Source organism: Centropristis striata, chromosome 19 (genome assembly GCF_030273125.1).
Source record: "Centropristis striata isolate RG_2023a ecotype Rhode Island chromosome 19, C.striata_1.0, whole genome shotgun sequence".
NCBI classification, from domain to species: domain Eukaryota; kingdom Metazoa; phylum Chordata; class Actinopteri; order Perciformes; family Serranidae; genus Centropristis; species Centropristis striata.
In genome coordinates, this window is record NC_081535.1 from 28,410,007 (window position 1) to 28,422,240 (window position 12,234).

The 12,234-nt window shown below is 38.5% G+C and overlaps 2 protein-coding genes across 5 annotated transcripts in view; one reads left to right on the forward strand and one right to left on the reverse strand.

Annotated features, from left to right (window-relative positions):
• The first annotated feature begins 140 nt into the window (after positions 1–140).
• On the forward strand, positions 141–10,696 carry dync2i2 (dynein 2 intermediate chain 2). Its single transcript, XM_059357461.1, has 9 exons — positions 141–605; positions 2,420–2,680; positions 3,845–3,954; positions 4,790–4,947; positions 6,294–6,403; positions 7,329–7,499; positions 8,407–8,639; positions 8,754–8,911; positions 10,325–10,696. Exons 1-9 carry the CDS (start codon positions 528–530, stop codon positions 10,561–10,563), a joined length of 1,518 nt encoding a protein of 505 aa, XP_059213444.1. The 5' UTR covers positions 141–527; the 3' UTR covers positions 10,564–10,696.
• Positions 10,697–10,790: 94 nt separating this feature from the next.
• The window catches only part of sptan1 (spectrin alpha, non-erythrocytic 1), a 46,930-nt gene continuing 45,486 nt past the window's right edge, over positions 10,791–12,234 (reverse strand). For all 4 annotated transcript variants that reach the window (XM_059357460.1, XM_059357458.1, XM_059357457.1 and 1 more), the window contains 4 exons: positions 11,680–11,733; positions 11,444–11,590; positions 11,208–11,355; positions 10,791–11,125 (listed from right to left, as the gene is read on the reverse strand). In XM_059357460.1, coding sequence (XP_059213443.1) covers positions 11,000–11,125; positions 11,208–11,355; positions 11,444–11,590; positions 11,680–11,733 — 475 coding nt within the window. In that variant the 3' untranslated portion in view covers positions 10,791–10,999. The remainder of the gene's footprint in view (positions 11,126–11,207; positions 11,356–11,443; positions 11,591–11,679; positions 11,734–12,234) is intronic.

Below are 12,234 nucleotides of genomic sequence, written 5' to 3' on the forward strand. Positions count from 1 at the left end.
TGTCCTTATTTATATACGTGTATCGTCCTCACAAGATGGCGGCGAGACCCAAAACCGTTACGGTGTGACGTCAAACTCACATTAGTGCATGCTGACAGAACTGAAGGTCACCCAGGTAACGGCTACTCTCCAGGCTAAACGTTCAGGCTTATTGTACAGTATAAAGTGTTCAGTGGATATGATTCTCATTTTGAGAGTTTTTGAAAACAGTACTGTAAGCTAAAAAGCCAGGGCTAAAAGCTAGGATTTTATTTTCCAGGAGCAAAAGCGGAAGTGAAAAGCGGTTTCCTCTCTTGATCTGTCTCTGGGTTTATATAGTCTCTGCGTAACCAAGGTAACGCTAGCTTTGTGGAAAATGGCTCCAGCCTGACAGGAAAACAGTTAACTTGCTAACTAAACGAACCAACGTTAGCGCTATTAAAAGTTCCACAAAGTTATTATTATGTTAGACGTCTGTAAATTATTTTTTAACGCAAGTCAGGACAGTGAATGTTAATCATTGGACTCTTCAAACCACTATCACTAGCATGTTTGCTGACGAAGCCGTGGAGTCAGTGGGGGTCCAGTCTGTGTGGAGGACATCCCAGCAGGCGGCTCAGGACTCGGTATGTGTGACAAACAGTGGAACAGATACAAGCAGTGGACAATTATTACGGTTATTATAGAGAAACACCATAGCAACAGTAGTTAGCTACCCAGCTGACACGTGTTGTGTTCAGGTAATGAAATGTAACTAGCAGAGGGAAAGAGGTTCAGGACCAAGAACTACAGCTGACCTTACACATTTAAATGTCACATGTTATATGCATTAATTTGATTGAATTAAAAATAAATCTAGCTGTTACTTGTGTATTTTGTATTTTGTATATTGTAGTTAGCCCATGCTAAATCCAACCAATGTATTACACACGCTTTCTGCAGGCTTATAAAGTCTGAGTCAGGTCCTTAACAAATATCTCATTTCATTTATCCTTTATTTATTTTCTCGAGGAATCATTGAGGACAACCCCTCATTTACAATGATGTCGAGAGTACAGAGGCAACACAAAATAGAGTACAGAGAAACACAAAACAGAAAACAGAGAAACACAAAACAGAAAACAGAGAAACACAAAACAGCACAGACAAAACACATGCAAAAACATTAAAATCATTTACAGTGAAAAGCAGAGTTATTGGTAACCATAGTTTTAAACTGGCCCAGAGTTATAATTGCGTTGAGTTTGAATGAATGTTGTAAGATGTTCCAGGTAGATGCAGCAGAAAAACTGAAAGCAGTTTTTCCAAATTCAGTATTAGTCCGGGGAGCATTGAGCATGTAGGGTTTTCAACAAAACTATGTTTTTCAGTTACCTTACATGGCAGCTTGATTCTCCCAATATCTAATGCAAGAATCATTGAATTATATATGAAACAAATCTATCTTGTCAGGCTTTAAGTGATATTTATGTAAACTATCAATAAGCAGAGGGTGTTAAGTTAGTCAGTGGCACATCACTAGATGTTCTGTACCAACTGAGACCAGATCTAGACTTCCCGTGGTCTGAGCCTTGCTCTAGAAGAATCAAAAATTCAGAAAACACAGCTGGACTAAATTAATTTATTAGTTCACTTCCTTACGTGGATTTATATATTCTACCCATAGTTGTTTTTTTTTACAGTGTATGATGGTTATTGAAATAACATCATCTTTACAAAGTACAGAAATTTAGAAAAGACTCTGTAACATGGACATCTGTAGACTATAGTTTTGTAATACACATGGTAATTGTATTTATGTTTATAATATTTATATTTATATAGTAATTTACAATATACATGTATAGGTATTTACAATGTAATATAAATTGTTTATAGTATATATATATATATATATATATATATATAATTGTTTATAATATTTGTATGTGGCTATATTGATTATTCATATATATATATATATATATATATATATATATATATATATATACATATAGATATAGCGACCTGTTAAGGGGTAGGACTCGATAAGTTTTTTTACTTCTTCCTACTCCCTTTCGAGCTTGCAGAAAGTGTCTGTTTTCTCAATTTTTTAATGCTTTTTTGTTTTGTTTTTTATTTATTCATCTATTAATATTCAAACTAGTTTTTTTTTTGGTGTTGTTTTTGTTTTACTTGCTTGCATGTTCGAAATAAAGACAATCAATCAATCAATCAATCAATCAATCAATCAAATGTCAGCAGACTGTTGGGAATTAAAGCCCATATAACCCTATCCATAGCCTTAAGTAGATGTTTTTATTATGTTACATATTTGAATTGGTGCATTAACTGGTGAAACCACATAAACAGTTGAAATGTCTGCATTGACTGTATTAGTGTTAATCAGGACTTAACTAACCGTGCTGAATAGAAGGGCCTTAACCTGGTGGTGTTTCAGAGAGGCTGCCAGACCAGAGCGGTGCACCGTGCTGAGGCTCAGGTCCAGACCGTCTCGTCTACAACCAGCGGGACCCAGACAGAGCCTCAGTATCTGGCCAAAGAGCAGCTCCTCCAGCAGAGCCACGATGACCCGGATCAGCCCGGCCTGAAGGACTTCCTGCAGCGGGTTGAGGACTCAGTGATCCGGGAGCTGGGCAGAAACGCCAGGAGTCACGCGTTTGATGAGTTCCAGGTGAACTGGGAGCTTCACAGTGATCTGGTGAGGAGGAGCAAAGAATCCTTGTTCTGTTGTTATGAATGCCAGAGGACGATCTCACAATCTGTAGGTGTGATGAAATCTAGTGATGTCCCAATGAAGCTTCATAAACCATTTTCATTATTTTCTGAGCCCACTAGATGACGCTCTTGATTTAAAGAAAAACGCTGAAGCTATGGTAAATGAATGTGATTTCAGCTCTTTGTTGAACAGAGAGCTCCATCTAGTGGACTGAGAAAATAAAGAAAATGGTTCATGAAGCTTCACTGGAACATCACTAATAAAATCCCTACAAAAACAAGTTAATATAAGAGTAAACCTTCAGTTCCAAATGTTTATATACTTGTCAAAGATATACAGTACCTTATAAATAAAATACTCTTAAATATGCTTGGCTAATATTAACAAGTATAGAGAAAACTACTCGTAGATTTAACTTATCCTTTTTTTTTTGCCTGCATTATAAAAATTGAAAGGAATATTTTCACCATATAACGAAAGGGTGAAATAACTTGTCTTGTAGTTGTGCTCACTTTTTGGGAGTGTATCCTATTAAAGTGTGTGAGTTGTTTAATTGGTTGGTTTGATATAGTTTCTGTGGTTAAATGCTGCATCCATTCACTTCACTTCATCAATAATTTTTTCAAGAACTGATCCTCATGTTTTATGAACACACTACACAGTTATTTACCCACACACAATCAAATTAATATTCAGCTGATTTCTTTTTCTTTCTTTCTTTCTTTCTTTCTTTCTTTCTTTCTTTCTTTCTTATAAATGTTATACATAAATCATTAGTTAAGTGCTTCGTTAGGTTCACTTAAAGAAAACTTTGAGGTAGTATTGCAGTATAAAAAAAACAAAGTAATTTAGTAGTTTACTGAAAGTGTAATACTTAAACTAAAAAAATACAATAATTACATATAGTATAGTTCACAATATACTATACTATAGTACACAATAAAAATGTAAATGTAAACTAGTTATACACACAAAATTTACTGCTCCTAAACTTAAAGACAATACATAAAGTTATCCTTTTATAAACTAGAAAGGGGGCAAATTTATTCCCCAAAATGATTTAAGTAGTAAATAATAAATATATTTCTAGTATATCTCTGTGGTTGTTATTCATGAAGAGTTCTTTGTATGACACTGTCCTTCCAGGTTTCATGTCTCCATTGTCTCCAACATCCCAGAGCACTAGAGAGAGCTCTCCATGTCACCAGTGTGTCCTGGAGTTGTACAGGTGCAGTTATTGTCTGTGCCTACGGTCGGTATGTTAGTGTTTCACCTGTATATATTACACTACACACTACACACACACACACACACACACACACACACACACACTAAAACAGTGGTTCTCAAATGGGGGTACGTGAAGGCACTCCAGGGGATACGTGAGATTTTAAAATATACTTTTTAAAAAGTAGCATCCACGCAAAAATCCTGTAAAAATAATTATTTAATAAATATTTTAGAAAAATATAAATATAAGGTCATAAAATTAATTTTATATTCAGTAGGCTATTCAATTTCCTTATCCTAAAAACCCAGAGTCTCCCCCATACCAGGATGGTTGGACCCAACCTGTCATATGCCACCTGGCATCACCTGTCAATCACCTGAAAACTCAAAGATGGAGTCGTGGTTGAAGCGTAGCAGTTATAGTTTTAAATGGTTATATGCTCACTGTTTTTATTATTATTACATAATTATTATTATTATTAGTTTAAATCACTACATTTTAGTGATGATAAATATTTGCAATAAATTTAGTCATTGATTATTAACATTTAAAATGTTTGAAATATATATATATTTTTTCAAATGTTTGAATTTTGAATGTGTTTATCAGTTCCAAAGTTTAATAAATCAGACACTGATGGCACAGCGCTCTGTTTTTAAGTCTTCTTTTTTTCAACCAAAAATATTTCACAGGGGGTACATCACTGAAAAAAGGTTGAGAACCACTGGACTAAAACTCCACTAAGCATGTACAGAATGTTTTCTCACCAAAGTCTTTTATTTTTCAAATCATAAGGATATAGTTGTAGCAGCTCTGGTGTCAACGTGTGGACAGTGTGCTCTACATGTATGTTTTGGCAGGATTGACGATGGAGACTGGAGCACTGAGATGTCCTGTGTGTGTATGTGGAACCTGGACCGTCGAGGCCTGAATCCTAAACAGGCTGATGGTGTCATAGACGTTCCCACTGCAGTCACCGCTCTCTGCTGTCACCCCAACCAGCCCACCCTCCTGGCAGGTACGCCTTCACATCAAACATGTGTTACACATGCTTTTTGCAGGCTTATAAAGTCTGAATCAGGTCCATAAAAATATCTCATTTAAATGTAAGGTTTTCAACAAAACTATGTTTTTCAGTTAATTTACATGGCAGCTTGATTCTCCCAATATTTAATGCAAGAATCATGGAATTGTATATGAAACAAATCTATCAGTGGCACATCACTAGATGTTCTGTACCAACTGAGACCAGATCTAGACTTCTTGTGGTCTGAGCCTTGCTCTAGATCAGGGGTCTCAAACTCAAATTACCTGGGGGCCGCTGGAGGCAGTATCAAAATGACAAAAAAAAGACTCAAAATTACTACAAAAAAGACACAAAATGACCAAAAAAGACACAAAATTACGAAAAAAGACAAAAAAATTCCCAAAAAAGACACAAAAAGGGACCTTCCACACACAACATGTTAAAGTGCCATTCATATAAAACTCACATTAAACTTTCATATCAAGGTGGGGGCCACCAAATATCGTCATGAGGGCCACAATTGGCTCGCGGGCCGCGAGTTTGAGACCCATTTATTCATTCACTTCCTTATGTGGATTTTTATATTCTACCCATAGTTTTTATTTTTACAGTGTGAGATGGTTAATGAAATGTCAGCAGACTGTTGGGAATTAAAGCCCATATAACCCATTGCCTTAAGTAGCTGTTTTTATTATGTTACATATTTGAATTGGTACATTAACTGGTGAAACCACATACAAACAGTTGAAATGTATGTATTGACTGTATTAGTGTTAATCAGGACTTAACTAACACATTGCTTTTGGCTCTGTGCAGATATATACTGATCTTGGTGTATAAGTGAACTGCAATAACAAGACATTGCAGAACAGACATAGCAAAAATACTGAGGGCATTGAACATTGTTATGCGTAAAATTCAATAATGAATTCCAAAGTAGTGTATTGTGCAGATTTATTTTAAAAGTACTGCAAGTAGTGCAATAATAACATTTGGTTTGCAAACATTTATAAGAACGTAAGAACAAATAATGTGCTTTTTAACAGCAGAATTCCCTTTTCACAGTAGCAGTTAAATTATTTCTTGTAAATCTCAACGTAACGTAATGTATAATACGATCATAACATAATAACAGGCAACAGCAAATTAACATTTATAAATTATTTAACATTTTTTCTGAACAGGTATCAGCAAAACATTTTTCCTTTAATCAGGAAGCAACAGAAACAGTTCAGTAGCAAGTGTCCCTGTTAGAGTGGTCAAGGTCAAAGAAAAACAGTACACAGTTGAGATGGTGAAGTGTGTGTGTGTGTGTGTGTGTGTGTGTGTGTGTATAGGAGGTCTGTACACTGGAGAGGTGGTGGTCTGGGATATGGGTCGGACTCAGGACCCTGTACTGGTTCAGACTGGGCTGTCAGCAGATAGCCACAGGGAGCCTGTTTATCAGGTGAGTAGACACAATCTTCATTTTGACAGTTGCAAGAATAAATTGTGCTTGAACAAAGTATCAGCTATGCACCTTGTAAATCTAGATCAGGCTAGTGCTGTATATTATGTATATTATTACTGGTTTATGAATCTCTTAACGGTCTTAGTCCAGCCTATTTATCAGATTTACTTTTATCCTTTGGACCCTGGAGGACCCTCAGGTCTTCTGGGAGTCTTTTAATAAAACCTTAACAACCGTCATTTTCTCTCTGTGGTCCATGTTTGTGGAACAGCCTCCTGAAGACCTTCAGAGACGCTTCAGATTTTTTAAGAGCAAACTTAAGACTTATCTTTTTAATTTGGCTTTTACTTGAACCATTTTTAGATATTTTTCTAGATTTTTCTAGCTATTTTTCTGCTCATGCATCTTAGTGTGATAACATCTTTCTCTTTTATTGATTGATTTATTTGCCACTATTTATTAGTCTATATATATATATATATTATCATTCTCTACTTCTTAATTATCTATTGTTTTTATCTTTTTTATCTAGCTTTTTTCAACCCATTGTTATTATTATTTGCTTTTGTTTTGTTTTTATTTTATTTTATCTTACTCATTTCTAAGCTGCCTCCAGTGTTTCCTCACTGCTCCACATTGAGATGGAGCTTCCTCAGTTTGTGCTATGTTTTTAGTGGGATGGAGGGTCAGGGGTGAAGGGTTGTCTGATTGATTGATTGATTGATTGATTGATTGATTGATTGATTGATTGATTGATTGATTGATTGATTGATTGATATATGCTGTCTGTGGTTATGCAGAGCATTTAACTTCACTGCAACACTACATCAAGATGGACTGAAAGAGCCATGCTGTCGTGTAAACTGCTCTTTGGTTTATTGATATGATTGTACAATTAAAAGTCCTGTGCATGTGTGTGTAGGTTGCCTGGGTGCCCCTGCAAAAGAAAGGAGAGTTTGGGGTGCTCAGTGCTTGTTCAGGAGGAAGGGTGCTGCTCTGGGTGATGGACCCAGACCAGGGAAGGCTTGTCCTGAATGCTGGCTACGCCTTAATACGACAACAGGTTCCACAGAGCAGCAACACCAGCTTCAAGGTGAGATTCTGGATGAAAAAAATCACTGAAACTAATTGTTCATCTACCGTGTCAGAATATATCACAGATGAGACCAAACAAAAAAAACAGTGTTCACTTTTAAAGTTTTTCTACAGGGGTGTGAGTGGGAGGGAAAGATAAGGGACTCCCTGTACTGTAAGTTTTAGGGAGTCCAGATTCAGTCTTCTACTTGTTATCCACAGAAATTTAAAATTTGAAAGATTTGATTGCAACAGAAACCTGGAAGCTGGACTTACTGCAGTGATGAAATGTAGCTATTCTATTCTTTGTTATTGGCAGGGTGGGAATTAGATGCATATAATAATAAAAGTGGAAAAAACTGTCTTTTACACTGATCAGGGATGAAGAAGTGTGTTTTCCTTCCAGCTGTATCATAGTACATAGTCATTTATTATGGCTACCCCACAAATGGAGCCCATACATCTAGCTGGATAGACACATATAGTACAATAGTAGTGATGTGCCAATGAAGCCTCATGAACCATTTTATTTATTTTCTGAGCCCACTAGATGGTGCTATTATTTTCAGGAAAAAGGCTGAAACTATGGTAAATGAGTGTGCTTTCATCTCTTTGTTGAACCGAGAGCTCCATCTAGTGGACTCAGAAAATAATGACAATGGTTCATGAAGCTTCACTGGCACATCACTAGTGAACAGTGATGTACTTATTTTAAAGAAAGCTTTTTAAAAAAAAATGAACCATAAAAACCTGTCTATTTTTTTTAAGCTGCTTGCAGTTTTACCTGATTATTTCAATATGAATGCATGGAAATAAAGCTCATACAACCCTTATGTTTTTAGTTATTGTCAAATTATTCCCAAACAACTCCTGTGTGCTGGACTCGGGGTACTGAGTGTAAAACTACAACTTTTTGTTGCCTGCAGGCCCACGGCAGCACCAGTGTGGGTGTCACCTCCCTGGCTCTGTCTCCCTGGGACTCTGACACCTTCTTGGTGGGTTCTGAGAGCGGCCTGTTGCTCAGATGCTCCTTCTCCTCCCAGACGCCAGCTGCGGTGCCCTCCCAAGGCCAGAGTGTGACACTCAGAGCCCCGGCGGTCTTCACGTTCAGGCCCTGCAGCGGCCCCCTCCACTCCATACACTGCTCTCCTTTCCACAGGTCACAGCTCCTCTCACCACCCAAACACATCATCAGCACACAAGTGTTCACAAACTATTTTTACAGGGATTTAACAGAGAATCTGTGCTGACATGTGTCTCGTTTTGTCTGCAGGAATCTATTTCTAAGTGCAGGGACTGATGGTCTGGCCCATCTCCACTCTCTGCTGCAGGCCACCCCACTGCTCTCTATCAGGGTGTCAGACTCCTATGCCTTTCAGGTGCAGTGGTCTCCCACCAGACCACTAGTTTTTGCAGCAGCCACCGGGCAAGGTACAGTATGAAACATTTGTGTGTACAAGGATAAATGATTTTGTGTTCAAAGTGGGGTTTAAAACTCAGGATTAGAAGCAGACTGGTTCTCCATGATAAAACTGGAGTTGGGGCAATATTTATAAAAACCTCTACATAACATGTCTCTGCTCTGTTCCATATTTTACTAAATGAAGGATAACGTTTTATTCTTGGAAAATAAAATTGTGATGGAGACCTCAAAATGATATACAGTACACAGCAAAATCTGTAGTGTTGTTTTTTCAGACTTAATCATTTTGAGTTGGTAAGTGTTGGTTTTGGAGTTGTCAAGACACTTGCAGTGATCAAAAAGCTCTGCCAGCATCGCTACATGTTAACACCTGACACCTGAGTTAGATTCACTAAAGACAATGCACTTTTACTGTATGGTAAAACAAAACAATGAATGTTAATTATCACATTAGTGAAAGGGAATAACATGATTTTAGGGTTAAAAATACACTTTAATGTGTCAAAGTAACACAATGTATGTTAAAAATTAACACTCAGTGAAAGGGAATAACACGATTTTAGTGTTGAAAATACACTTTAATGTCATAAAATAACAGTTTGTTAAAAAATTAACACTCAAAGTGAAAAGGAATAACACAATTTGGAGTTAAAAGTGCACTTATGTCGTGTCATAAAACACCAAGGGTGTGAAATATTTAACACTATTAAAGAGTTAAAATATGAACACTTTTCAAAGTGTAATTTTAACTCCGATTTTGCGGTGTAGTGTTCAAAATAACAGCAGGAACAGGATCATCCTGGAGCTGATCATTGGCATTCTGCTTGTTCTTCCATCCATTTTGATGGTTGTCTTCCGTTTTCTGCCACGTCTCTCTGGTTTTGCTCTCCATTTTAAAGCATTGGAGATCATTTTAGCTGAACAGCCTATAATTGTTTGCACCTCTTTATAAGTTTTCCTCTCTCCAATCAACTTTTTAATCAAAGTACGCTGTTCTCCTGAACAATGTCTTGAACGACCCATTTCTTCAGGCTTTCAAAGAGTAATGCATGTTCAACAAGTGCTGGCTTCATCCTTAAATAGAGGCCACCTGATCCACACCTGTTTTTTCACTAAATTGATGACCTCACTGATTGAATGCCACACTGCTATATTTTTGAACACACCCCTTTCAACTAATTGCCCAATTGCACAGCCTTAAGAGCTGCATATCACGAATGCTGGGTCTTGTTGGTTTTCTGAGAATCTACTGCACCTACTGGTACCTTGTTTGCCATGAAGCAATAAAAAAAAAATACTAAAAACCTGGATTAATCTGGTTACCATTTTGAAAACTACTGTATACAGTGTTATGAAGCATCAGTACTTGAGATGTGGGACAGATGTCTGCTTGCTGACTGTGTGCTGTGCGTCTCTCTAAGGTGAGGTGCAGATATTCGACCTGGGCCGCAAGTCCCTGAGGCCAGCAGCCACCATCCAGCACGGAGGGGCGGAGCATGCTACATCCTGTTTGGCCTTCAACTGTCAGAACCCTCACCTGTTGGCAGTGGGGAAAACAGATGGGACGGTCTGTGTTTGGCAGCTGAGCCAGGATTTGATGGAGCAGAGACCCAGAGAGAGCAGCCAGCTGGAGCACATAGCCAATCAGGTGGCAGAATGAGACATTCTGATCTGGGACAGTCAAGACTGCTGAGCACAACTGAACTGTGGTTTTTCTTCTTGTATAAAAAAGAAGATAAAATCCTGAAGACTAACAATAAATTGTGGAAGTGAAATAAACACAAGAGATGGTGTCCAGTTCTAACCAGTAGCGTTTATTAAAGCACACCGCAGTTGTTAAGAACATTGTTATAACTATTAGGTTCTTGAATTCCTCAAAAGCACAAGCTAAAACAGCTAAAACAATCACATTCAAATGTAGACAGATCCACTATGCTATCATGAGAAGCACAAAGAATTAAGGGTAGAGCGTGATAAATAGATAGTACAGATAGTTAGTGAGTATTCCTAGTGCCACAATCATGCAGTTTTAGCCTTGTGTTTGTGTTGGTTAGTGTGGGAAAACGCCTCCCGATTGGTCCCTGGTAGCGGGGGGATCAGTTTACAAAGAGCGAGCGGGTGAATTCAACAAAGTCGAAGGCTGACGGCAGCTCGCGGCCCTTGCTGTCGAGATAAGGTTTCATGTGTGAGAGGCAGTAGTCTGCCTGCTCCTTGGTCAGGTTCTGAAAGGGAGAAGAGGACAGTTAGACCTCTATACAAACAACTCAAATTGAATTCCCAGAGTGAAAAGTGAAAACCTCTGACCTGGTAGAGCTCTTCTTTAGTGACGTAGGGTTTGTTCTCTGTGCTGAGAGCTCGGAAGGCGCTCTCTATTTCCTCACTGGACTTGACGTTCTCTGTCTCACGGCTGATCATAAACGCCATGTACTCTTGCAACGACACATTGCCATCCCTGCAGACAGATTCCTGACAGTTAGATACCGTAGAGCACACAGCATCTTACAGCTCTATCGATGTCATTTCCTGAACATGTGACGGACCTGTTGGGATCCACAGTGTCGAGTATGGCCTCAAACTCGGGATCAGGCTCTCCTTCTTCCACCATGGGCAGGTCGTAGCCTAGTGACCGCAAACACGACTTGAACTCCTGGTGGTTCAGACGGCCAGACTTCTCCTTGTCAAAGTGTCTGCAAATAAACAGATACAGATGAGGACGTGTCTTCATCAGACCACATACACACATATGTCATGATGAAGTCAGCTCAAATACACTTACTTGAACATCATGCTGAACTCCTTCAGGGCCTCCTCTGTCACTCCAGTGGTGTTCCTGAAAGTGAGAGCGAGGACATGAGCTCAAAATGAGGGCTGCACAATTAATCAAATTTTAATCGTGATCATGATTTTGGCCGCCACAATTAAATTAACCTGATCGTCGGTGATGTTTCCATTTTAAAAAGCAGCTCTCCTGCATATCTAATCAAGCACTTTCTACAGCAGTAGTCCACCAACCACCAGGGGGCGGGGCCGTTTTTCTCCCCTAAAAAAGCCTGGTTGCTGATTGGATAGAACGCTAAGCAGGATGTGACGTAGTACTCGACTCAACAATGACATGCGCCATTTGTAAAAGCCGGCGAGGCAGTGTTGCCAACTTAGCAACTACTATTTTTTTTTTTTTTAAACAATTTTTTTCTGGTGTTATTGGAGACTTTTGGAGACTTGTTCTAACGAGTCGAATCGGCACAGTCCTCCTGCAGCAGTCTCTCCCAGCTGCAGAGCCGGAGGGAATGTAACCCCTTGGCGTCCAGTCTGCAAATTTCTAATAGGCTAA

What these genes read in the sequence shown, in the direction of transcription:
- dync2i2 (XM_059357461.1), top strand. Translation starts at nt 528, where the DNA reads ATGTTTGCTGACGAAGCCGTGGAGTCAGTGGGGGTCCAGTCTGTGTGG. An exon ending in GGGAGCTTCACAGTGATCTG is followed by an intron (nt 2,681 to 3,844) that starts GTGAGGAGGAGC and finishes CTGTCCTTCCAG; the next exon opens with GTTTCATGTCTCCATTGTCT. An exon ending in TGCAGCAGCCACCGGGCAAG is followed by an intron (nt 8,912 to 10,324) that starts GTACAGTATGAA and finishes CGTCTCTCTAAG; the next exon opens with GTGAGGTGCAGATATTCGAC.